Source organism: Protopterus annectens, chromosome 10.part0 (assembly GCF_019279795.1).
Source record: "Protopterus annectens isolate FY-2018-M chromosome 10.part0, PAN1.0, whole genome shotgun sequence".
Taxonomy (NCBI): domain Eukaryota; kingdom Metazoa; phylum Chordata; order Ceratodontiformes; family Protopteridae; genus Protopterus; species Protopterus annectens.
In genome coordinates this window covers 753,472,069-753,498,319 of record NC_056744.1, presented here as the reverse complement: position 1 = coordinate 753,498,319, position 26,251 = coordinate 753,472,069, and the positions used below count along the sequence as shown (strand labels likewise).

At 36.1% G+C, this 26,251-nt stretch overlaps 1 protein-coding gene across 2 annotated transcripts in view; it reads right to left on the bottom strand.

The window, feature by feature from the left end:
• DNAJC6 (DnaJ heat shock protein family (Hsp40) member C6) overlaps positions 1 to 26,251 on the bottom strand; it is a 953,450-nt gene that overhangs the window by 746,996 nt on the left and 180,203 nt on the right. The window contains exon 1 of one of the 2 annotated variants that reach the window (XM_044085566.1): positions 2,723 to 3,103. The exons of the other annotated variant lie outside the window; for it this stretch is intronic. Coding sequence (XP_043941501.1) covers positions 2,723 to 2,918 — 196 coding nt within the window. The 5' untranslated portion in view covers positions 2,919 to 3,103. Of the gene's footprint in view, positions 1 to 2,722; positions 3,104 to 26,251 lie in introns of those variants that run through there. 2 annotated transcript variants of the gene reach the window in all.

Sequence of the window (26,251 nt, the reverse complement as noted above, 5' to 3'; positions counted from 1 at the left end):
ATACCTAATAAGACTGACCTAGGCATGTGTGTGTGTGTGTATATATATATATATATATATATATATATATATATATATATATATATATATATATATATATATATATATGCGAGGGAGCAAACTTTGTTCACTGCCCAGTGAAAGTCTGTACCACAACTGTCACCTGCTGCAGAAATCAGCATTGTATTTACTTACCCCCTTATGGAGAAGAGTGAAACATATACCTAGCTGTCTTGCAGATTGGAGTTCAAAAGGGTAAGAAAGGTAATCTGTTATTAGTGTAAGGGAATGAGAACACAAATTGCATGAAAGTGAGTAAATGATTACATCTGCATATTTCTCTAAGGAGTTCCAAAAGATGCTGACAAGAAAACAATCACCTGACCAGGCTCTGCTATTTCTTCTCCCTCTTGAGCGCCTGTACCCAACTAAGCTACCTAACAGAGTTTGGGAATACTGAAAAGATCATCAAACCTGACTAAACGGTTAGTTTTGCCTGCCAGATTAGCCCGGTTTCCTGGTATATCTACTGTTATATATGAAGGGTAGGAATCCATTCTGTGAAGGAAAAAATCAAAACAAACCATCCCAGTTTCATTTGTATTAGCAACATTTTACAGCATTTTATAAAGAATCAGTTGTGCACACTAAGTTTTTATCAAACAATCAGTAATTCTATCTGACCTTCTTCCAACGCTCCACATCATCTGACCACCAGTGCCTCCCTCATTATCTGGCTTCCTAATACATGCCTATATGTGGACTTGGTTTAGTTTTCCTTAGATTTTTATTAATACATACGTTACCATATTTATTTCTTTTAAAATATATAAGCAAAATTGTTCAGCCTTCAATTGCTTTTCCCCAAAGAAGCAGTTAACAGAATCCAATACCTACCCCAAAAAACATCAAAGAAGAGAAACATATTTTAAAGGAAATTTACAAAGCATTACTATAGCTCTGTGATAACTTTCTCATAAATGTAGTGAAGAAATAGTGAAATTAAGAAATCTTTGATGCAAATGAAAAAATACTTTATGGCTTGACGTTTTGTGAACTGTATGCATTTCCAGCCTACTTATTCATTTTCTTTGAATAGCTATAACAGTCATCTGATGGAGTCTGTCTTATGAAGCAGGAGTCACACAGAGGTGTGACAGACTAGTAAACACTGGGGGATATTCAAAGCAGTTGCAGACTGAGGCTGGCATGATGCCAGTAAAGACAAGAAGGCAGAATCATTCTACAAATGTAGTGGCACAATGACGTTCCAATTATTTCCAGCTTTATTTTTCTGTGTAAAACAGAGTGCATCAGTATTTCAATATGGACCTAAAGAAAGGAAAGGTACATAACCAAAATATTTTTGACTACTTCTAGGTCCTGTCTATAAGCTAGGTAATACAGGACTGTACCATGGCACATTGCATGGTGTAAAAATAAGCACGTATCTATTGTACACAAGACAAATTGCAGTGCTCATAAAACAATTTCTCCATCATAGCAGGGACTGACTTGTTACAGTAATATGAGTAATTTTTTGGGAACCATACAACTTATATTAACAGAAACACCATGCAGATTAATATTGCTTAAAATTGCATTTGTTTTTGCTACTCATTTTAGCACATCATTAAATTCCTCATTGTATGTTTACTACACACCACTACAAATTATAACTTAGCATTTAAACATGCTTATAAGGAACAGTGTCTGTTTCATACATATTTATCTAAAAGTTCAAAGTAACAGCAATAAATAAAATAAAATAAAAAAATAACATTGATTAAGTAATCCAAAGTTTGGACTTATCCTTGATTACTTCACAAATTCTGAAAGAAACCGTCTTACAGGTCTTCTCACTGAAGGTAATGCAGCTCTGTGCCTTCTCATAAAAGTCATTTAAATTCAGTAGGCTGATTTAATTCAGGTCAATAACAAAGAATTCCGAACTTGGACAAAAGGTGAAGTGACTTTTTTGGCTCATTTACTTTTAGCAAATGCATTTTAAACATAAATGTTAGACTAAAACGGGCCCCTTCTAACCTGTCACATTTGTTCTGCTTAATTATTTAAATTGCTTTATGTTAATCATTTCTTTGCATAAATGCATCACATTTCTCATGCATAAAAATGCAACACCATTCCAGTTCACCAAGGTAATTCTGTCTTTAAGTACTTAATAATAACAGTTCCTGTGCTTATATCAAAGACATGTTATTTCTTTCATATACATTATTTTTTGTTTAATATCTGCCTCTTGCTGCAGTTTTAAGTCTATTACAAGATGTGATGTATTCCAGAAGATCTATCAATATTTAGTCACCAGATGTACTGCTTTCAGAAGTGCAAACATTCTAACACATGATAACTTTATTAGACACAGGAAATAGCACTCAGACCACAGCTGAAGAAATATCTGTGTATATTACTTTTTAAGTTTCACAAAGCTTCACTTCATTTCATGGTCTACAGATTAATAGCCTTAGCCACATCACATGAAAAAAATACTGCATTATTAATTAAGGCACTCAAGCACAATGCATCTGACACAATAAGCTGTTTGCAACTGCAGCTGTCATTACCCCAAGCAGTCTATTGTTTGTTATGAAACAATAACCTATAGTAATGCATCCAAAGGATGGGTGTGTAATTTGACGCACATCTAACATGGGCCTGCTGTACTGATTTGTAAACAGGAACTAAGATGTCAGCCATTTACCTGAGCTGTCCATGGTGCTGCAGTCTGGCTCTTTACTTGGGCCTGTGGCTGCTGTTGTTGCTGCTGTTGCTGTCACAATCACTCCTTGCCCACTGTTACTCCTCTCTCTGCTGTAGTCACCGTTGCTGTCCACCAGCTGCAAAGATTCATAACCATCATAACTGGTCTTTTTCCGATAGTTACTGAGAAGGCTCATGGGCACCAGACAGAAACACCCATTTACATACAAAAGCAGAAGCAGCAGTTCATGACCTTCCCAAGAAAACAAAAGGCTTAACAGCTCAGTTGTCTCATCCTGTTATTCCCTGTGAAATTCTATCAGCAAGCCTGCCTTTACTATACACAGGCAGACTGCTCTCCCTGCTGATTTAGTGGGTCCTTTCAGGGCTTTCTCTTGGCAGTAGGCCAGCCCCTTTTGCCATGAATGTGTCTTTAAGCGATAGGTGTCTGCAGCCTGCCTGTTTCAAGAGATTTTTGTTTTTTTTTGTTTTGTTTTTTTTGATGGTGTTGCAGATCTGTCATAATGCACAGAATGTTTCAAACTAGTGTAATTGCATGACGTGCCAATTTTGTAAATTAGCAGCCAGTTATTTTAATGTTTATATCACTTGTACTTCCAAATGAAGTAGTATTTTGATGATTTCTTTCCTTTTCTGCATAACTAAAATTCAATGAAAATAAGAAACTGCTGCGCAAAAACATAATTTAGCTGCAAAAGTTGCTTAATACAAATCCATTTCAGATATGAGTCATCTTTAACAGTAGTGTGAGGTACTTGGATTATAAATATCTTACTCATGATTTGTTACTCTCTCTGTTTTGGTGACTTCTGCTTCATAGGAGGTACTACACATAATCTGAAGAGTCTGACATAAGAGGCAAGGTCATGGTGGAGAGTATTTTTTATGCAAAATTCAGTTAAGCATGTCTTCATACATGTATTTGCCCAGCACAGTTATTTATTGAAAATCATGTTGTTTGAGACTTACAATTTTAAATAGTCACCCTCAATGTTAAATATACCTTCTAGGTTGAAACAGAGTGAATTTAGTAGTCATGAATTGAACTATAGGAGGAGGCATTCCCTGTCTACACTCACATTGGTTGAATGAGGAGGCAACTTATGTTTGGAAAATATATTGTTCAAATTTTTCATATGGCAGTATTGCCAATTGCAATGTAAACACAAATATATTCACAGAATGCATTAACAGCTAATGCAACTTTGATTAACTCAAGTAGATGGTGTTCACTAGACTGAACACTTAGTGTAATAGCAGGGGACACTGTCATATTGTTCAGCCTACTTATACTAAAACCAGTATAATTTTGATGCTATGAAAAAACATCAGTATGCCTCAGTAATCTGCTTTGCATTTTGTTCCTGCAACACCCATATCTACAACTTTAGGTGTTTTTCATTAGTTTAAGTTTTTTTATTGTCGCCTCACAGTAAGATGATGTCCGGTTCGATTCTCAGCTAGAGCGTCTTCTGCGTTTAGACATGCATGAATGGGTGCATCAGGGCTGGTAACTGGGCACGTAAAAATTAACTACCAATCATTAGTGGACCGGAGCTCCGCTGTGGCGACCCCTAACCGGGAAAAGCCGAAAGATACAACAATATCAGTAAATGCATTATGTTCCAAGAAAGCTTGATAACAAAATTGTTGGTTTCCTAGCCTTTGTACTGCAGTTATTGCTTTATTTACATTCTACCACTAGCATATATCACTTACTTGCATAGTACTTTGTTTTGTTCAACTTTTGTTTTTATTTTCCATTCTATTATAATTAAAACTGTTGTTAACTACCAGCTAAAATGTTTAATGTCAGCAGTGCAAGATAATATTATATTATACTATACTATACTGTATTATATTATTTTATATTATATTATATGATATCACATTACGGAAACATATGAGATGATGTGTAAAGTTCCATGCATAACATGTCTTTAGGATACTAAAACAGTTTATTATGGAGCACATGATCAGCAAAAGGGTTACACCAGATAAAAAAGCAACATTGTGAACTCCTAAAAGATGAAAATTGTAACACTCCGTGCAGGCAGGTTATATACTGTAGTGACTGTTTGCTACAGTTTAAAATAAGGATTTTTTTACCTAGAATATGAGGGCAGTAGTATTCCGTGCAAGTAGGGTATAAACTACAGCAATTGTTTGCTACATTTGTAACAAGCAGTTTGCTGCAGTTTACAAGAAGATTTTTAAAATTAAAACATGAGCACCTTAGTGCTCCGTGGCAGGAGGGTATAAACTATATTAACTCTGCTCAGGTTTTACTTAAAAAAAGAGACATTTTTTTTTTACTTTTAAACTGTAGCAAACTGCTTGTTTCAATGTACAGTTACAGTTTAGAACACATAGAGAGAGCTTCAGCACTCAGGTTTGATTGCAAATGCAATGGAAGAGGGTCAGAGCAGGGCACAGAAATGGAACCTGATTGGCTGGGCAGGAGGGGGGCATGTTGTGCATCTGGCCACCTGGTTGGTGTTCCAGTAGAAGGAACTTCATTTTTTTGTCTCTTCAGTGGAAGAGCTAGGGAGGCATGTATCTGTAATAGCTATCAACTTAATATAGTAAATTGCTCACTTTTTTTCTGATCTTCACTTGAAGTGCCGAGGGGGTAGGGCACTGGTTGAGTCAGCCATGATTCTGAAACAACATGACAGCAGGTAATATCAATTCACACAAAACCTTCTAAATTAAGTCCCTAACATTCCCATGATCAAAACTGACACCAAAAATGCTATATATAGACTTCTATAATGTTTGATGAAATGACGTTTCAGTTAAAAGTACATAGAGTTAAAAGCACATTCAGTCTTTTTAACCTACTGTTTTTTTTTTTTCAGTCAGAGCTACCAATGATGATAAGTTACACTACAGAAGATCGAATGGCTGAAATATCGAAGACCATATGGTCAAGACCATATGATCGATATTTCATAAGATCGAGCTTCTGAAATTGTAACAAAAATAAAAAAAAAAAAAAAACAGTTAAAGAAGATGGTAATGACCCCCTACTTAAATATATCAACTCCAAGATCAAGTTACACTGTCAGTACAGTGCAGAATGGGAGACTTTCCTATTCCCTGCTATAGCGCGATCTTGGAGTTGGTATATTTAAGTTGGGGGGGTGGGGGCTTGCCACATGGGGGGCTGCAGGGGACCAGATCGAATGATTTTGTTACTATAATGTAAACATGATGATCAAATGAGATCGAGTTGTCCACATAAATACCCTGAACTATTATGGGTGTATCTGTGTAAAGAGGAGTACTATTTATAACATATTAGGTAGAAGCAGCTTTTTTGCCAAAATACTATTATTCTTCACTTTTTCTGCTTTAGCTTGAGATCATTTTCAATACAGGAGCTGTTTAGAATCAGTGGATGTATAAATAACACTACCCAGCTCATAGTTATCAGCAGTCTTTGTCAACCACACTTCTGGGATATTGGCCTGTATGTTTGCAAAAAAAAAAAAAGAAAAATGCCAAAGAGGAGAAGGTCCAGCAGTGACCCATTTATTATCCTTGAGTTACAATTTTGCATTCAGAATGAATATCAGCAACAGTCACAATTTGGAATCTCTTACATAAACATTTTGCAATCCAGAAGACAACAGAAGCTTTTACATTAAGTTTATCTAATTTTTCAATAACATCAGCATGGGAATAGTATTAAATACCTTGGTCAGATCGAGATAAACACTGTTCATGGAGTGAACAGAGTCCAGGGCTTCAGTCATCTTTTCAAATATGCTTACTAGGCACAGGAGACATGGCCTGCCTTTCACAAAATGAAAATGACTGGGACGTTTAAAACAGTTAAGTTGCCCAATTTCTGCATAAGTAAGATCTGCTATGATACTTTCCATGTTTTTGCATTTGGGGCTGGAGAGGTTCATGGGTCTGTAATCATCTGACTCTGTACTGGAGCAGACATTTATGTATTGTAGTCACAGTGGCTGTTTTCCAGGCATAAGGTACAATGCCTATGGGCAGGCTGAGGATGAAGAGTTTAAGTAGATGCACAGATAGTACATACTTTACAATAAAGAGAATTCAGCCTGTTATGTTGCCTAGTCCAACTGAAGTATTATGTTTAGCCTTTGATGGTGACTCTAAAATTTGCTTCAAGTTTATTTCAGGGAGAATCTATAAATTCAGGAAGAGTGGAAGCAACAATGTGAATAAGTAGGGTAAACTTAGCTCTAAAAGTATCTGCTAATATACTGCCATTATCATTGGATCAGACTGTGTGATATTAATATGGATGAGCTCATTGTATTTTTGGGAATTATCTCTTAATTTCACAAAATAAATGAAGAAAGATTTATAGTTTCCTTTGGTGTTTATTGTTACCTTAAGCTTGTACTCAGTTTCATATGTTTCTAGTAGTGCTCCTAATTTACTTACTGGCTTGTTTCAGTGTGATCCTTATGCAGGGGAAGTGGGATTTCTTGCAACTTTTAATAATTTCCCTCCATTTATTATGCAGTTTAATACAGCAGTTCCAATAGAAAGGTTTATTCCTGAAATTCCCATTATATTTAGGGTTAACTGGTTCTGACTTTTCTATGCAGATGTTTAGGTACTGGTGAAGGACAGAGGTGAATGAGGCAGCTGGTTCCAGTATGAAAAGCCATGTCTCAATCAACAAGTGATTATTCAAACCTAAAACAGGTAAAACCTTGGGAGGTTGCTAGTCAGCAACAGTCCCAAGGTCACAAAATCAAAAACATTTTTCTTAGTAAGGCAGCAAGCCATCTTGCACTCCTCGATGTGGGAGAAGTATCCACACCCCAAATTATACATAAGCATACCCCAAGATCACACAAAATCAGAGAAGAGGGAGAAAGTGAAAAAAACACAACATTCGCCTTTTTGCTGTTTACCAAGTCTAGCTACTTTGACAGGATGCCTGAAATATTTTGGTTACAACATTCTGAATACTGACTGACTATTCAAAAACAAAGAGTAGGGCTCCAACTGCAGCTTTCTCTTGTGTCCATTTGAAAGGGGATTACTGGGATTTTTGCATAGGTCTTCTACAAACTGAAGTAGGTTTGCCTTCGTAAAGCCCCTTAACAGTTTCATTTGGTGGTGTGGATACTATTTCTAGACACACTAAGCATGGGGGAGTGCAGGCAGGGGCTATGAAGGTAAAAGCCACATCAAGGATATTAAAGTCTCTAGTGAGTAGTATTACAGTTTGACCCAGCGCATCAGTATTAACAAAGTTTAGGACATACTGAGCATATCCATTTTAAGAAGTGTACAATTGTAAGCCAATCTTTGTGTAATTGAAGTCTGCTAGCAAAATGGTATTTGGTTTGAGGTTTTACACCTCTGTTGGTGTTAAGGTAATTTTCATGATCTTTGGGGGACATTTATAGGGATTTTTAGCTAGCAATGAAGTTAACAGTTAGAATTTTTAATGGTGATTTGCATTTCCAGGAGCTGCATATTACAGCAGTGCTAATTTCAAGTGAGTTGATGGTGTTTCTGACAAATAAAGATACTTCTCTGTAATCACCCAAGGGTTTGAGGCTATGAAGCATTAAGTGCCTGCAGGATTTGCAAATGACTACTCATTTGGCTAGCATGTCTCTTCCTTTCTTTTATTTTATTTGCTTTCCTGATGTTTTTTCTTGCCCTTATTTCCTGAAAAGAAGGATACCTTCCTACACTAGAGCTATTCACCTCTTGTGCCATCTTGACAGGAGAATATTTTAATCTAACTTGTTGACAGGTGGCTATGCAGTACTAGGTGACTGTAGGCATGAGTGGCACTAACAGCTCAGAAACAGCATCAAAGCAGCGTGTTTAAAAGACACGTCTAAATGTGTTTGCATGTCTGTGCATGTTCACGCATGTAAGCAAGCGAAGGCAGTGATGCCTGAACAGCTGCTAAATGTAATAAGGTAGTTAAGCAGGTTTCATTTCTGTGTAAGGAGAGCATTTTACTGTTTAAAGGGGTAACATGGAAGGTCTGTTTCTTTAATAAATACATATGCATTTCATGAGAGCGCAATATGTATTTGCACTGTCAAAGCAATACAGCATTTGATATTGTTCAGCTGTTGTGTTAAACATGCTTTGCCATCCTGGGCAGCCCCCAGATGGCACCACCTCAGTAAGAGTTGCAGACCAAAAAATGCAAAAAAAAAAAAAAACTCCATACAAAGCGATAGTATATTCTTTCTCTACATAACAGATTCTGAATGAAAGACAGATACAAACTCAATCCCCAACAGTCCTACTAACCAGCAAAAGGCATCACACAACTGAATTGAAGGGACCAAACACCACACTTGCCCACAGTAGTAATCATGTCCCACACAACACAAGCTTGCACCCAGGGCATCTTCCACCTTTGCCCCACCATAATATGACTCAGGTCTACAATTGCAAATGAACCACAAATTGTAAAATAAGCTTTCTCCATGGCATTTCTTGCTCAGATGGGTAGTCAGTAAAATGACCTTAAATGTTCAGACAGACCTTATAAGTTTATGACAGAAAGCCATGTGCTACAAAAAAGATAGTGTAAGTGTGTACAAAACATTAAATCATTGTTTATTTCTGTCAAGAAAATTAGAATTATATTTTTGCCTACCTCTTATATCTAAAATCTTGTAGGAAGACGGATATACATTCATAAAAGTGTAATACAACAGAAAACCATTTGGCAAAACCACCAAGAGTAAAGAAGAGGCTTATCTTAAAGTCAGGGAAGAAAGTGTTCACACCATGTGCTTTAAGAGTATAAAAGGCATCACAATGACAGGGTCTCATAACAGTTTCAATAACTTTTGTCTATAAGATTTAATCAAATTTAAATTCATTCTGAAACATACACTATGAAAATGACTTACAGATTATGTGAATTTGTAAAGGAAATAACTGTATGGAATAAATGCAAATACTACAATATATATAGACTTATTTGAGAATAATACATAATAATAATTTCATAATGCAGTGTACAAAAAGCAAGGGATTATAAAATCCACATTTTAAGGGTCTCTAAAATGATTCAATTGCCTCAAATTAGTCTACACGAAGCAAGGAAAATGAAGGAGCCTATCAGGTTGCAAGAAGCGCTGGAGGCAATCTGTGGATTTCCCACAGGCAATGCATGGTTGCCAAATGGTATACCAATTCACTTTTACAAGACATTTTGGAAAGAATTGTCAATGCTTTTTCCATAACTATTTACACAGCTTTGAGTGCTGCAACATTTCCACCCACCAGTGGACTTGAAGCAATTCTCTTTTCCTCTAAATTCAATAAAGACGAGCCAGACCCAGAGAATTACAGGCTCCTATCACTCCTGGATGCTGAAACCAAATTATTTGCCAAGGTGTTAGCTCTGAGACTGGAGCAGTTTTACCAAAACATGCCTAGCTCTTTCAGGAGGGATTTGTTAAGTACAGACAGGAAGAAACTGAGCTGGTACAGCCATTAAAGAATCCACTACTACGTATAATAGTAGATACAGTACAGGTTGAGGCCTGTGCTGGATTTAAATAAGTTTGTTAACCCCCTAGCATGGAGCTTCCTGTGGGTGGCACTTCAACTATGCAGTATCCTGGAAAAATGTATAAAACTATACCAGCTGATGTACATCTAGCTGAGAGCTTCTGTAGTCTCTAATGGGGTTTGCTCACAACTTTCATTTAGAAAGAGGAACACATCAGGAGTGCACCTTCTTAAGACTGGTATTTATGCTTCCTATTGAGACATTAGCCTGTTATCATCTGCAGAAAGTTCTGGAAATAGGGAAGCATATACCCTTAGAATATGGTCTTAGCTTTAAATGGTTTGTTGATGATGGAGTCACTTAGAAGTGTCACCCTCAATAACACAGGGCTAAGGTATTATAAGTATACTAAGGATGTTCAATAGCCATCATGGTTGCATTTTAATTAAAGCAAGTCCATTATATTCCCGTTTTATGAAAAGTGTAACACAGTTGTAGACAGGCTTCAGAAAGTTTACATCCTCATAGTCTACTGAAACACCTACATGAGTATAATCATTGCAAGGCAGGCTGATCATATTGTCCCCATCAACATGAAATGCATAACCAATGAGCTTATACAGATGCTTAGTAACTACAAGTGCTTAACTACCATTCCTGGTCAGGATCATGCAGTCCACATGATGTGTCCTCCCAAATTCTTCTTTCTTATAATGCATCTCTCACAAATTGCTCTCATCCTTCCCCAACAAAATATATAGGTTGGTTTCAAAGTCCCATGGGATAGGCATGACATTAGCAAAGTCCCATGGAATGGGCATGACATGAGTCTCCATAAAGGAAGAAAGGCAGTATTTCATCAACGTACTTTCATTAATATGCCTACATAACAAGAATTCATTGTCTGAAAGCAAGGGTAACATCCCAGCTTATCTAGCTTAAACAAATCAACATTCCATAATCTTTCAAAAGACAAATTCTACTTAATGTAGGAGAGAGTGGGCATGGATCCTTGGTACCTGAGCATTGGCTATGGAACATCCTCACTGCTGATAATAATTCCTCCTTATGAGATAGAATCTGGATGTCTGACAATTATAAAACAGTGGCTACTTCCTTCTTCTGAAAAAAAAATGTGTTGGAGGCAGAATTCTATATTGGCATAATTTGATCTTGAGTAAGACTGGTTCCTTCATATACTTTCAAAAATGTATGAATAAAATGAAAAAAAGAAAACAACTTTTTTGGAAATTCCTGCAATTAAAGTACCTAAATATAAAATTCTACAATGCAAAACAATATTAATGAAGGAGTGCAATGTGTTACCAGCATACATCTCAACCTGTTAGTGCAAGAAATCTGGAAAAAGCCTAATATAATGGGGGAAAAGGCCCAAAATAGAGACAGATTTTAAATATTGTTCTTATAAACTTAGAACATTGCTATAATAACAAGTTTTGTGTTAACATGTATTGTGCGGAGGAGTCTGAAACTCAGATGTATATCATTATTTATTGACTTCAATCCTCAGATCAACCCAGTGATTAGCTAGAAAAGCACACATTTTATGAGAAATCGAAAAAAATATATATGAAACAAAAATCTGAACATTCTGCAAAAATCTGGACAGTTGAGAGGTATGCTTAGCAGTTAGAATAAATTAATGAATTATGCCATTTTAGAATGTATCCATGGAGGTCTTCACAAAATACAAATAGCTGTATTGATGACATTACCTTCCCCTTGTTAAATTTGTATCCAAGAGGGAGAAAACCTTGAACAACTGGACCCAGAACAACAGACTGTTCAAGCCACTTAAGTCCAATGTCATGGACTTTGGAACCATGAAAAAGTTCTCATAACTTCCCAGCTACATCCATAACAGACACAAAAGGCAATTCTTTGAAAACCTGCAACAGTTCCCTCACTTGTCTTTGGCTAATCATACGGACAGTATTAACAAAGCACTGCATATGGACAGTATTAACAAAGCACTGCACCACTTAAAGCTGTGCTATCAAATAGCACCTATTTTTCTTTATGCTTATTGTGCTTTAGCAAGGAATGTATTCACCCCCAAAACTGGAAATGTCCTCCATCTAATAACTTTTTACTCTGTACAAATATAAAAATACAGGCAACAGGTTACATGCATATTTGTTCTACTTGCAGAGCAACAAACCGACCATTGCCAACTCTTAAAATGTTTTAACTGGATACCAGTGAGTAAAAAGGGAATACTGCTATTCACCTGCTATTCATCTCACAAATGTATAAAATAAAATTGTCAAGATGGGATATTGTCTTCCATAAAAAATAGCAAAGATATTCTCTAAAGAATAATCAAGAAGAAACAGTAACTGTTATTAAACCACCAATTCAAACCAATGATAAGGGAAACAGCCATTTCAAAGCTTGCACTTGACATTTGGAATCCAATTCCTGCAAAAGTAAGATAAGAAAGCACTGTGAATATATTTAAAAGGAAATTAAAATGCAACTTTCTTTATTCATCATTTATTTTATATTTGTTGACCAGGGAAGTCTGGCAGGCAGGAAAGGCCCAGGGAGTAAAGCTCCAGTACGTGCAGTACAATCAAAATCTTTAAAGTTATATAATATCAACAATGTCGGGCAGAACAATTAAAATATATTTTACAATGTCGAAATAGATAAGATAGTAACTATACATATAGTAGTAAGGCTCCTTACACTAATTATACTCCGTACAGATATAGTTAAATAAATAACTATGCAGTAGGATGGATGTCACAATACAGAGTACTGAGATATTTACAAAGAGTGGATAGCTAAAGGTAAATTTAATTATGAGATATAAAAGAAATGAGTGGTAAAAGAGTCAGGAGAGGTATAGGCAGACAGTGGGTGGGTGAAGATAGAATGATAGTTGTTAAGAGAGTACAGGGCAGCAGAGGTACAGCAGAAGAGGAGAAAGAAAACGGAGATGTTATACACATCCTGGAGATGTAGAGCTACAGCGCCAGGATGCTGATAGGAGTTCTCTTAGATGTGTTTTGAATGCTTGTTGGTTTTCAAGAAGTCTGAGTGCGTGTGGGAGGGCATTCCAGAAGGTAGTTACAGAGTTTGAGTATAACGAGACTCCTGATGCATTTTGAGCTTTAGTGACGGAGAGGATTAGCTTGTCTTAATTTGAAATAAAAGTTTTAAATCAAAAAACAGCTTTGGTAGGGTGGAAATGTGGAGTCATGCCTTGTAGTGCTTGATAATTATCAGGGTAGTATATTAGTGTATGAGCCAGTAGTAGCTGACTATAGTGGAGGTGATGTGTGAGTTCAGTCCATTTTAGTTGTTTAAGGGCAGAACAGTGGTGAGTTCTAAAGGGACGATTTGCAGTAAAGTAATCTATTTTATTGTGACAGTTTCAGCTTTATTTGTGAGGAAGTTTGTAGGTTAGTAAAGAGTGGGGAGGCATACAGTAGGGTAGGTTGGTGATAAACTTTAGCTATGGTTTCTGAAGTTCTCACTGTTATATTATTTCACTTGGAGATTGAGAAACTTTCTAATATGTTTTCAGACAGGGGATATCCCCACGAACTTCTAAGTAACGTTAGAAATGAGATTTATACTAAGAGAAACCATCTATACAAACCTATAATTAAATTTGGATTTGACGATGTTACAGTTAGAAGTAATAATAAGACTAGAAAGGACACCTTTATATTACCTTACAATGAAACATCATTTAATATAGTCAACATTTTGCGAGAGACCTGGACCAGTGTTTTTATGAACAAGGCTGAATTAACAGACATCATAGGTAGTTACCCTAAGGTTACTTATAGCAGAGGTAAGAACCTGAAAGAGCTTTTTGAGACAAGTACTAATAAGGATGTGTATAAAATGTCAAGGATGAGCAAATGTGGCACATGTAGGACTTGTAAATACATTAATGATGGACCTTATGTTGCTACACATAACTATGGGAAAACAATCAGATGTCCTGGATACTGCAAATGTAACACTAATATGGTTGTGTATTTGGCTACTTGTTCATCTTGTTCAGCACACTATGTAGGAAAAACTATTAGAAAGTTGAGGGAACGTATAGTTGAACATATTAGAGATATAAAAAAGGAAAAAACTACGAGTTCCCTATACACACATAGTCAATAATGTCATAACTTTAAGAGATTTTTATTTTTCGTGATAGATACAGTTACACTTAATACTAACAAAGGAGGTGATGACAAGACTTTACTGGAGGCAAAAGAATGCCTATGGCATCTGAGATTAAATGCCAGCATCACACCAGGTATCAATGAACACATATCTATAGCTAGTATATTAAAATACAAGTCATACTTTATTTGATCTTGGCTACAACAATTTAAGTTAAATGGTTATTAACCATATACAAGTATTTAGTTTTTAGGACCTTGAACATCTACTGTACCATTTTATATAATTAAAAATTCAGAAATTTTTTAGTAACTATTAACAACTAACAGTTGATTTTTGTTATGTATTTGGACTAGAAAATAATTAATCTGTTTATTTAGCATAACACAAGCTTTTATGCACAAGTTTTTATGCTATAGTATCTTCATGTAATTTCTAACAAAAAAATTTATATAGGATGTACCTATAAGTCTGTGTATATTCAATATACAATGTTTTTAGTTATTTACTATATATTTCTTAGGATTTTATTTAAAAATATAGTAATATACATGTAGTGTGTTTTAGTATTATACTATATATATATATATATATTTATTTATATAAGTTTATACTGATATATTTTAGCAAGTTCCTATGTCTGTATTTTATGGAAACTTCACTTTAAAAAGTTGCTGGTTAGGCGTTGTGCTGTAACCAATATCATCAAATTACTAATTTATTAATTAACAATTGTATAAATATGGACGTTGGTAAATGAATCATTTAGTACTCTGATGATGCCCAGAATATGTATGGGTGAAAGCGCTTAGTACTTCTTTTTTGCTGTATTTTACTTTATTTTATTTATCATTAAACTAGTTTCAGCGTTTGACACTGTGTTGCCTATCTTAGTTTTCCTGGTTCTCTATTGTGGATTTATTTAGTTCTCACTGTTAAGTCGGATTTTGTTCTATGTAAGAGGCAGAGTATTTGGTGTGTTTTTTATAACAGTTTGGAAGTGCGGGTCAAATTTCAAGTTGTCATCAGTGGTGACTCCTAAGAGTCTTGTGTTAGGTACCTGTTCAATCAGGATGTTATTTAATGTAGTGATTTTGACAAGACTTTTTACTTTGGGAAAATATTTTAGGGATGAAAAGTAGTAGTTTCATTTTTTAGAGGGTTAAATAAAAGTTGTGAGTTAACTAGCCAAGATTCTATGGATGTAAAGGATTCTTGACAAATTTCTTGCAGTTTTGTAGGTTAGAGGCTATGTAAATAAGTGTGGAGTCATCTGCATGTTGTACAGGAGTGGAGTGCTTGGAAGCAGTGTGTAGTTATCTGCATGTTGTACAGAAGTGGAGTGCTTGGAAGCAGTGTGTAGACCATTTATAAATTTGTTAAACAGGAGGGGTCCAAGTATGGAACCTTTTGGCACTCCTACAGTAATGGCTAAAAATGATGAGCATTCTTGCTGCCATTGGACTGCTTGGAATTTATCTGTTAGGTAGCTGTTAAACCAGGAGAAGGAGGGGGAGAAACCTGAGGAGAAGAGTTTTAATAATAGCTTATGATGAGAAATAGTGTTGAAGACTTTGAACAGGTCTAGGAATAAGGAAGATACTAGGCTTCTTGTATTTCTGTTTTTATTAATGGTCATACGTCTCAACCTCTTAAACCAAGAAATATGGACAAAGCCATAAATAATGGGGGGATAAAAGCCCAAAAATATGGACATTTTTTAAATATTGCTCTTACAAATGTAAAAAAGTTGATAGAATAACAGGTTTTGCCTTAACATGAATAGTCTGAAGAGTATGAAGTATGAAACTCAAATGTCTGTCATTATTTTCTGAACTCAATCCTCAAACATTTGTCAATGATTTAACAGAAAACAACAATTTTTTGACAAAAAGACCAGAAATATAAAGCAAAAATCTGGACATTCTGTGAAAATCTGGGCAGTTGAGAGGTATGTTAATGGTATAGAGCAAAGTGAAGTACGGCAGTAGTAGTGCTATTGTTGGGATGAAAACCATGTTGTGTGGGGGGGGGGGAGATTGTTTATAATTAGGTATTGCAGTAATTGGGTATGGAATCACTTTTCTAATAATTTAGGTAATGGTGACAGAATACCAATTGGTCTGAAGTTGGAGTAGTCAGCAGAGGGTCCTCCTTTATGAAGAGGAAGTATGTATGTATGTGGGTCTACCTGATAATGCCGAAACTGCAAAACACCAGCGACGAGAACACCGACACCGGAAGATCGACAGTTGAAAATCCCGACACTGAGAACACCGACATGTTAAGGTAAGTGTGGGGTTAGGGTTAGGGGCAGATTAAGTGAGTTAGGGTTAGGGCACGGGTCAGGTGAGTGTGCGATACTGACAGACTGTAGGGTTAGGGGCGGTTTAAATGAGTTAGGGTTAGGGCGCGAGTTAGGTGAACGTGCGATAGTGGCAGACCTTAGGGTTAGCATTTGGGTTAAGGTTAGTGCATAGATAGTTGTGTATGTAAGGTTTAGTGCAGGTTTGTAAGGTTTTTGGTGTGCTTGTGTTGTGTGTGTGTGCTTTTTGGACAGGGGATTTGTTTTGTTTGTTGATTGTCGGGATTGTGGTTTGTCGGGCATGTGAAGTTTCGTGTTTTTGAATTTTCGGTTTTGTGGCATCGGTGATTATGTTGTCGTGATTTTGTGTGTCGGTGTTATCAGGTAAACCCATGTATGTATGTCTGCCTTCTTCAAAATGGCTGTGACATGACATTCGAAAATGGATCTGTTTATTAGTATAGATATTGGATATGATAGAGCTTCAGCTGCAATTTTTAGAAATTCAGGAGAAAGGTTGTCTGCAGCAGAGCTTGTAGTTTTTAGCTTTAGGAGATATTTTCTAATGGCAGAGTTAGGGACAGGTTTGAGTGAGAAGTGGGTTTCCATGCGGTTTTTGGGTAGGAGGTGGGTCAGTTTAATCATATAGTTGTCTTTAATAAGCCAGGCTACAGCCTGAGGGAAGTATTTGTTAATGTTTTTGTGACTGATGATGAATTGTCTTCTAGGGAGGGAGTGGGTTGTTAACTTTGGCCTGGATTTAGTAGATATTGGACTGATGACCAGAATCATTTTGAATTATTTTGGTGTGCCTGCTGTAAGTTGAAGCAGTGAAGTTTTATGCCATGCCTTATACTGTGTTTGGTTTTATTTCTTATCTGCCTGCAGTGTAGAAGATTTTCCTGGTATTCATTGGCATGCCATGCTTTCCAGGCCTTGTCTCTAAGTATGATTAGTTGCTTACTCTTTTTAGATAACTGTGTTGCTAGATTATGTTTAGCTTTTTTTCTTCTGATAGGAGCATGTTTGCTGAGTTTACTGATAAAGGTTTTGTTAAATTTGAGGGTGGCTTTATCTAAAGGAATATTTATCAACATATTTCAATTGTATTGCTTGAGAGTAGAGATGAAATTGTCTACATTAAAATTTGATTACTAATGCACATTTCTTGTGCAGCCTACCTGGGAAATCAATTTGTTGTGTTTAAGATATTACAAGCAACTATTTTCAGAGGAAGTAGTTCACAATACCAATATTATGAAGATTATAGTACCCGTGTCATGTCCTAAGATATTAGTGGATAGCATGAGGGAATTACCTGGGTGAGCTTTAACAATCAACTAATTAAAGGCAGGCCCTGCAATTTTTAACACATATAAGATCTTCAAACTGACATTACACAGATACTTAATAATGCTGTTGAAGGAGGTCTGTTCTTGGGGTTCACTACCTTAATATATTTGGGTGGCAAATATTGTATCAATTTTGAAAGAGAGAAAGGATGCTACTTATATATTGTTTTTGGTCAACAGTTCTGCCACAGGAATGTTTCTTCTTCCTAAACATCTCTATGTGTCCGAACACATATACACTGTAGGACAGCATGATGTGATGCCATCATTAAAAAAACATTGTGCTAGATTTTACATGATCCTCTTCAGTAACTTGTGTGGCAAAGTGAAAAGTTCTACTACCAGTAGTCTTTGTTATACTTGGCCTTCCAGACTTCTGCAGTTTTGCCAAGGCAGCAACAAAGACTCAAACTTAGAAGGCAGAGTAGACTTGTAGCATGCTTCAGCATTTGATGAGATCAAGGCAAAACATTGAATCTGTGACCTAGTTGACAGAAAAAACATAATCAGGAAATTACTGAAGGGGTGTTCCTCCTTTTGTGAAGGATTACCACTTCTAAATATAGTTTGGAACAATGCAGATTATTAATCGGTGGGAGAACTTTCTAATGAGCAGAGTGGATTGCTTGACATTTTCTCTGCTTGTGTACCTTATTCATGTCCAGACTGGAGATTTGTTAGGCATAGGAGATGTTCAGGCACAACACAGCAGTGACAGCATCTACAGTTTTGCATTTTTGTTGCTTTTGTAAAATTGGTACCACACCAGTCATTAGAAAACAGGGAATACTTCAACTGTGGGCAAAGTGTATCTACACTAAATGTGAACCAAAATCATTTTAAGAAATGGTAGGAAGGCTGGATATTATGCACTCTTATGGATAACAAATGGGAGATGGCTTTAGACCTTTAGAAAATTTTTGAGTACACCCCTACTATTTACTGGTTATAAAAAATGGTATATATATATATATATATATATATATATATATATATATATATATACATATATATATATATATATATATATTATATATATATATGTGTGTGTGTGTGTGTGTGTGTGTGTATTTATATGGTTTACTATCATTTTGTTGATCATAGTTCGTGCGATTGACAAAATCTCAAATTTTTCTGTCACTGAATCATTGTCGACAAAGAAGATGTCAGAACTGACAACAGTGAATGCAATACAGCATTTGCTGTTGTCATTTCTGACATTTCAATGCAGTTCACACTATAGTGGGGATTGGGAAATGTATCCTTTCCTTCAATATAGTGCGATCCCGGAGTTAGTATATTTAATTAGCAGGGTGTGGGGGGGGGCACAGCCACCCATATAGGGGGTGCAGGGGGGCTTGCCACCCTGCTAACATGTTATTTACTGTGCAATGCATAGTAATGGTGTCCCCAGAACTGTGGTGACTGTTCACAATTGTCGAAGTCGACATTTACAGTCACCACACTTCGATTTTATTATTGTTCGGTGTTGGTAGTTTCGAGGTTTTGCCTCAACATAACCGCAATTCGCTGTTGTGAGATCCAGTTAAATGACAGTAAACCTATTTATATATAACTCATTATCTAATCTCCTTCCTATCACTTTAGGTGTACCTCAAGAGTCTATCCTTGGCCCACTCCTATTTTCTATCTTTATTAACGACCTCCAGTCAGCTATTCCAAACACTACTTGCATACAATATGCAGACGATTCCACTATAATCTGCACTGCTTCCTCTCAGACTGAACTCCTGTCACTTACCCTAAAAGCTTTTTCCACTGTTGAACACTGGTTCTCTGACCGTTGCCTACTCCTCAACCCCAAGATAACAAAGTTGCTATTGTTCTCACCTACCCACAAATCAACCTTTCTTAACTTCTATTACTTCCTCTGATAACACTCTGATTTCTCCTGATGCTACTACAAAACTACTAGGAATAACTATTGACAACAATCTCAATTTTGATTCTCATATAAACAACACAATAAGTGTAATAAACAAAAAGATTGGTTCCCTTTATAGAATCAAACCATTCCTTACACCTGAAGCTCGGACCACCTTAGCTAGTTCTCACCTTATCTCTACCCTTCTATATGCTTCCCCTATTTATACCAATCTCTAAAAATAACCTCAAGAAACTTGCTACATCTTACCATAATATTGCTCGATTTGCCACAGGATCCCTCTTCAGAACTCATCACTGTCATAACCTAAAACAACTAGGCTGGCTTGAACTTCCTAACAGGCTCATTTATCAACAGCTCTTAACTGCTCACAAAATTCTATATCAGCCTTCTAAAACACCAATTCTCTCTAACCTCATTATGCCTTATAATAACTTGAAACACCTACGCTCTTCAAACAAACTACTGGTTAATATTACCATACCCAATAACTCTGCAGGTGACAGCCGTTTTTCTAACTCTGTTGGAAAAATGTGGAACAAACTGCCATCTGATATCTCATCTTTGTCTAGTCTTCTACTCTTTAAAAAACAGCTGAAAACACATCTCAATAAACACTGGCTTTGTTCCTGTAACAACCCAGATTAACCTTCCTTTTTCCTTTCCTCATTAATTCCTCCTCACACAACATCCTATAGACATATGTAAAAAAAAAATATATATATATTTTTTAAAATCTTTTTAATTATTTTCTTTTTCACCTTTTTCCATATTATATACTTATATTTTTAGAATTTGTATAGCAAATATCTACTAAACTTTGTTTATGTAATTTCCTGCTATGACTATGCCTGGCTGCATGTATATTTTATGTTCTGACTCAATGTGTTTATAATTTTTACCTTGTATTGCCTGTTTCTGTGAATTACTTGTAATACCGTTGGAGCTTTTCTCCCCGGGCCTCCACTGAAAATGGACATATATCCAGCCGGACTAGCCCGGTCAACAAACAACAAATGTAAAATAAAATAAAATAAATAAAATATATATATATATATATATATATATATATATATATATATATATATATATATATATATATGCATGTATATATATATAGCATATGTATAGCAATATCAATTACCATCTCTGCAGAAACAGCATCAGATGAAAATGTGTTAATCCTCTTTGAAATGTTATTGGTACTGGCTTGAAAGATGTGGAGGCCTGCCACAAACCATCCTGAAACAACTACATATGGAAAATGTGTGGACATTTGGGGGTCCCAGATTAATGACAATCATCCAGTGTTCAAAACTGTACATGGACAATTGTAAGTTTAAAGTTTAGTTTCTGTGTCAACAACAACAAAAGAGTTGCAAAAGTAGTACCACCAACAACCCAATAAATGTGTCCAAAGAAATAAAATATATAAGAAGAAATACCAATAAGGACACAACCACGGCTGGTGCTGCTTCTAGTATAAAGTCTTTACTAGTGCACAGAACAAACACAAGTGCTTTCACAAAGTTGCTTCATCAGGTGTAATGAAAGTACACTTCAGAAACACACCCTTTTTAAAGCAGTTAATGAAATCACATGACAACTCCAATTAATTCATTTAAGGGAAAAAAATCATTAAAGAGTGAAATACATTTTATTTTTAAAAACTATTTTAAAAACTATTTTTAAAACTATTCATAGTGCCATCCCTTGCAGAAAAATATGGTAAAAAACGTCATACGCAATCAAATTTATAGGGCCTCGAGATTGAATGTAAGGGACGTTGACTTTACACAACAAGTTCATGTAGCTATAGCTCATTTACAGGAAAGGGGCTATAATGATCAAGTGATTTTACCTAATGTTTCAGCAGTTGTAGAGAAAAGATGTACACATGTTTTACCATATTTTTCTGCAAGGGATGGAGTTATGAATAGTTTTAAAAATAAAAAGAAGAACTTGAACAGTACTAAACTTAAAGTCCCTTTATGTTATACTTCGGATGTGGATAAGTATATGAAAATAATAAGAAAGCACTGGAATATTCTTACCATGGATGCTGATGTGGCTAATTGTATTGATTCTGAGCCCAAATTTATGTTCAGAAATAGTAGGTCTCTAAGGAGGAGACTGTACTATCCTAAGGATGGCCAGCAAAGTGTAGAGGTTGTGGGTACTACACCATGTGGCAAATGTAAATATTGCCAGTTTTCTGATACCAGAGGTTGTTTTTATCATCCAGACCAAAAGAAGACTTATACATTTAATATCTCAGCCACTTAAACATGTTATATATCTTGCCCACTGCATACAATGTAGTAAATTTTATATTGGCAAGACGGACAGGCCCTTTAAAGATCGTATTAGGGAAAATATTTATTACATCAGTAAGCTAAACTGTGTTAATCCTTAGCCAAGCATGTTAACAGTACTGATTCTATGCATCATTTTAAGTTTTTAGTCATAGAAAGAGTTTATGAAAATGTTAGAATAGGTGATATACAGCTAAGAACAGAAGAATTAGAGTCTACATGGATAGTTAGGATGAGAGCTGATGCAGGGAGTGGATTAAATGTGTGTACCACTTAGACCTAAGTTGAAGTCCAGACCCCTTAGAAGGTAGTCCTATTTAAGTGAGTTCATGAGATGATAGTGTTTATTACTTTTATGGATGTTTTTTATATATATGTTTTATGCATCAGTGTATTTCCCTTTTTAATGAGTTTTTTTCTTTAAATTTATTAATTGGAGTTGTCATGTCATTTCATTAACTGTTTTAAAAAGGGTGTGTTTCTGAAGTGTACTTTCATTACACCTGATGGCGCAACTTTGTGAAAGCGCTTGTGTTTGTTCTGTGCACTAGTAAAGACTTTATACTAGAAGCAGCAGCAACCGTGGTTGTGTCCTTATTAGTTTTTGTTTTTAACAACAAAAGAGTATCAATGATTTATGAGTTTTCTTTAGTATCTTAAATGCACATCCCAATAAATATGTAGTTTAACACTGTATGCATTCATAGAGGAAGCTGTCCACCTAAAGCTCCAAGAAAACTGGAAAATAGTTAATGGCACTACATTCATTCCAGAACAAAAGATGAATAATATCTTATAGCAAGAACCACAGAGGCATTAAATGGGGCAAATACTCATTCAGATTTGCAAAAGATTATTAAAGACTTACACCACTACGCAAGATGATGAGTTTATGCAAGCCAGAGCTCATCTCAGTGGACCACCTGGTGTAGGTAACATGTCAAGCCAATCTGAAAGTGCGGCGGCAAGGGCAAAATATCATCTTATAATCTCCAGAGGAGCTACAAATTCAATTGCATATATATCTGGAAGAGGGAAATAATATGGAATGCACATAGATTAATTTAAAGACGTAAATTCTGCCTTAGAGTTGAGAAGAGAAGCCTTTAAAAAATGTCTGAATCTAGAATACCCACATTACAGAGGACAGACTGGGGAATAACATGAAGGAATTTAAAGAAAGTATGCAGAATCCAAGCTCAAGTCAGGCAGGAGAAGCCAGTCAATACAACAGCCAAGGAGGAAGAGATGTGGGAGCCAAATTGAAGGACTAGTGCCTGAAGTAGGGTGAAACCAAGTCAAAGAGTCCACTGATTTGACATGAAGGGCAAGCTCCTACACACAAGGGAGAGATGCAGCTACCCTAGTCATTCATCCCCGCAGGAAAAAAGTATGGTCTCACCTGTATTTTGGGGACTCTGAAGAACTAGACAAATGCATCTGGGCACCTAAAGTGAGAAGGACTTTTAAAAGACAGCATGCTAATTTCTGCTAAGGACAAGAGCAATGCAGTATGCAAATGTGTAAAATTATGAATTTTATCATCTCCTTCCACTCCACCATTGTAGTGCATGCCAACCATAACCGTAAACTTTTAATTCTGGCCTTGAATCACTGAAGCCACTTCATAGGTAAGCAGGAAGAATTTGCCAGGCCTTCAACATCCAGAAATGTGGTTACTTGGGATAGAAATTGAATCTATTAGACTAACTTGGGTAGAAAGACAATGGATTAGAATTGTCAGTCTTATTATGGTTGCTGTTATTGTTGTTAAATAGAAATCTGATGCCACAGCCTTTATCAGTCATTTTCTAGGGTACATGAACACAGACTTTGGCCTCATCTACAAAAATCATATGTATTATACTAGTTTTAAAGAGTTTTGAATATTTTTATCTACCTTGGTACAACATCATGGTTGATTACTAATGTCAAGTGTAACTGCTATGTAATGTATATACTTACCATTGTTTTGTTGCAGTGTTACTTACACTGTCTTTCTTTTTGTGTGTGTGTGTGTGTGTGTGTGTGTGTGTGTGTGTGTGTGTGTGTGTGTGTGTGTGTGTGTGTGTGTGTGTGTGTGTGTGTGTGTGTGTGTTTCTCTTTGGTCATACCATTGTCTATAGTTTCAATGGCCTAAATCTGTCCCTACCTCGAACACTAACAGTGCACCTTACCTTAGGAAAAATAAAATTCTGTACCACTACCACCATACAACATAACACAGACAATCACCACACATACACATGAACACACAGACACAAACACACATACACACACACACACACACACACACACACACACACACACACACACACACACACACACACACACACACACACACACACACACACACACACACACACACACACACACACACACACACACACACACACACACACACACTTGTGCATATACTAAATCTATTTACTTAGCTGACCTTTAGTCTAACCCTAACCTCACATATATACTAAATCCATCCCTTTACCTAAACTCTTCTCTAACCTTAACAAACACAGACTAGCAGACAAGCTGCCAGTCCTACCAGAAAGTCATTTAAATTTGTCAATGAAACTGACGCTCACTCATTCAGGTGTTGTACAAACTCCCATTCACAGAAATGGCACTATAGTTCACTTTGTTGGACCAAATAGCATTCGACTAAATGAACTGCAAGGTCATTGCAGTGTGGCACAAATACAGTTATGCCATGAATGTGACTACCATAAGGTAGATGAACGATACCGTTTACTGATCTAGAAAGACTTTATTATGGTTACCAAACTGCATGCTCTTCATGGTATTTCAAAATACTTGTGATTTGCCACATACAGGAATATTTGAATGAATACACGAGCAGGAGCTATGCTGGAGAGGGAGTGCCAAACACCTTTGGCTTTGGGTGACGTAAGCATGAGTGTGAAACATTCTCTTCTCTGCCAAATGAATATATTTTATCCCAACTCAGGGGATGTTTATGGTATATGACCCTTTGTACAGTGAAAGGACCCACTCTTAGTGGAATAATTCTACTTTCTTATTCCATTTATTTTTTTTTCTCTCAGACAATGTGGGAAACTCTGGCTACCTGATAAAAAAAAAGAAAACAATATTGAAGAATTAAGTGGGGATCTAACCAATAGTATCTCTCCAGGAAATAAAACTAAGTTTACAGAAATCAACATTGTTGGAGTACAGACACAACAGACAGTGCTTAATTACTGCAGTATATTCATCTTTAAAACTGAGATCTTAAAAACTGCATGTGCTTAGTTATGCATTTGCACAGATATATAATCAATAAGTGTGCGAGATCAACAATCTCCAGGTAGGCGAATATTCCCTTTCCCTGGGGACTGTATGATCTCGGAGTTAGTATATATAGTTAGTGGGGGTACTGTGGACCTTGCCCCACTGCAATAAATAATATTTTAAAGTTGCATGCTCCAAAGTTGTTCCTCTGCACATGTGTACTATACAGACGAGGTTTCACTTTTCAGCGTAGCCGACCACCTGAGAAAAAGCACAACTTTACTTTAGACATGAACATGTTATCAGACTGCAAAGATTCAATCATAAATGTGGGTAGATCTTGATCATATTTGTAAAACGAAGAGTAAATTTCCATGTATATAAAGCCTTCTCAATAACATTTTTCATAAGCTGTTTTCAGATTGCGTGACTGTCAACCCAGTGTGTAACTAGGCAGAACTTTTCCCATGTTGGTATTATAGAAGCCATCGTGATGTTTTTTGTGCGTCATCATACAGAAGTATTTAAAATAAAGTTAAACCAGTTCTAACCCTGCATTAAGAGACCCCTGTTTTTAAGATTAAGATGTCAAAGACCAATTAAGATTTATTTTAAAACATTGAAAACTATATGAATAGCACCAGATGTTTGATAGTGGCAGAAAATGCATTTGAGGTAATGATTCCAGAAGAAGGTATGCTGGAAAACATAACATAT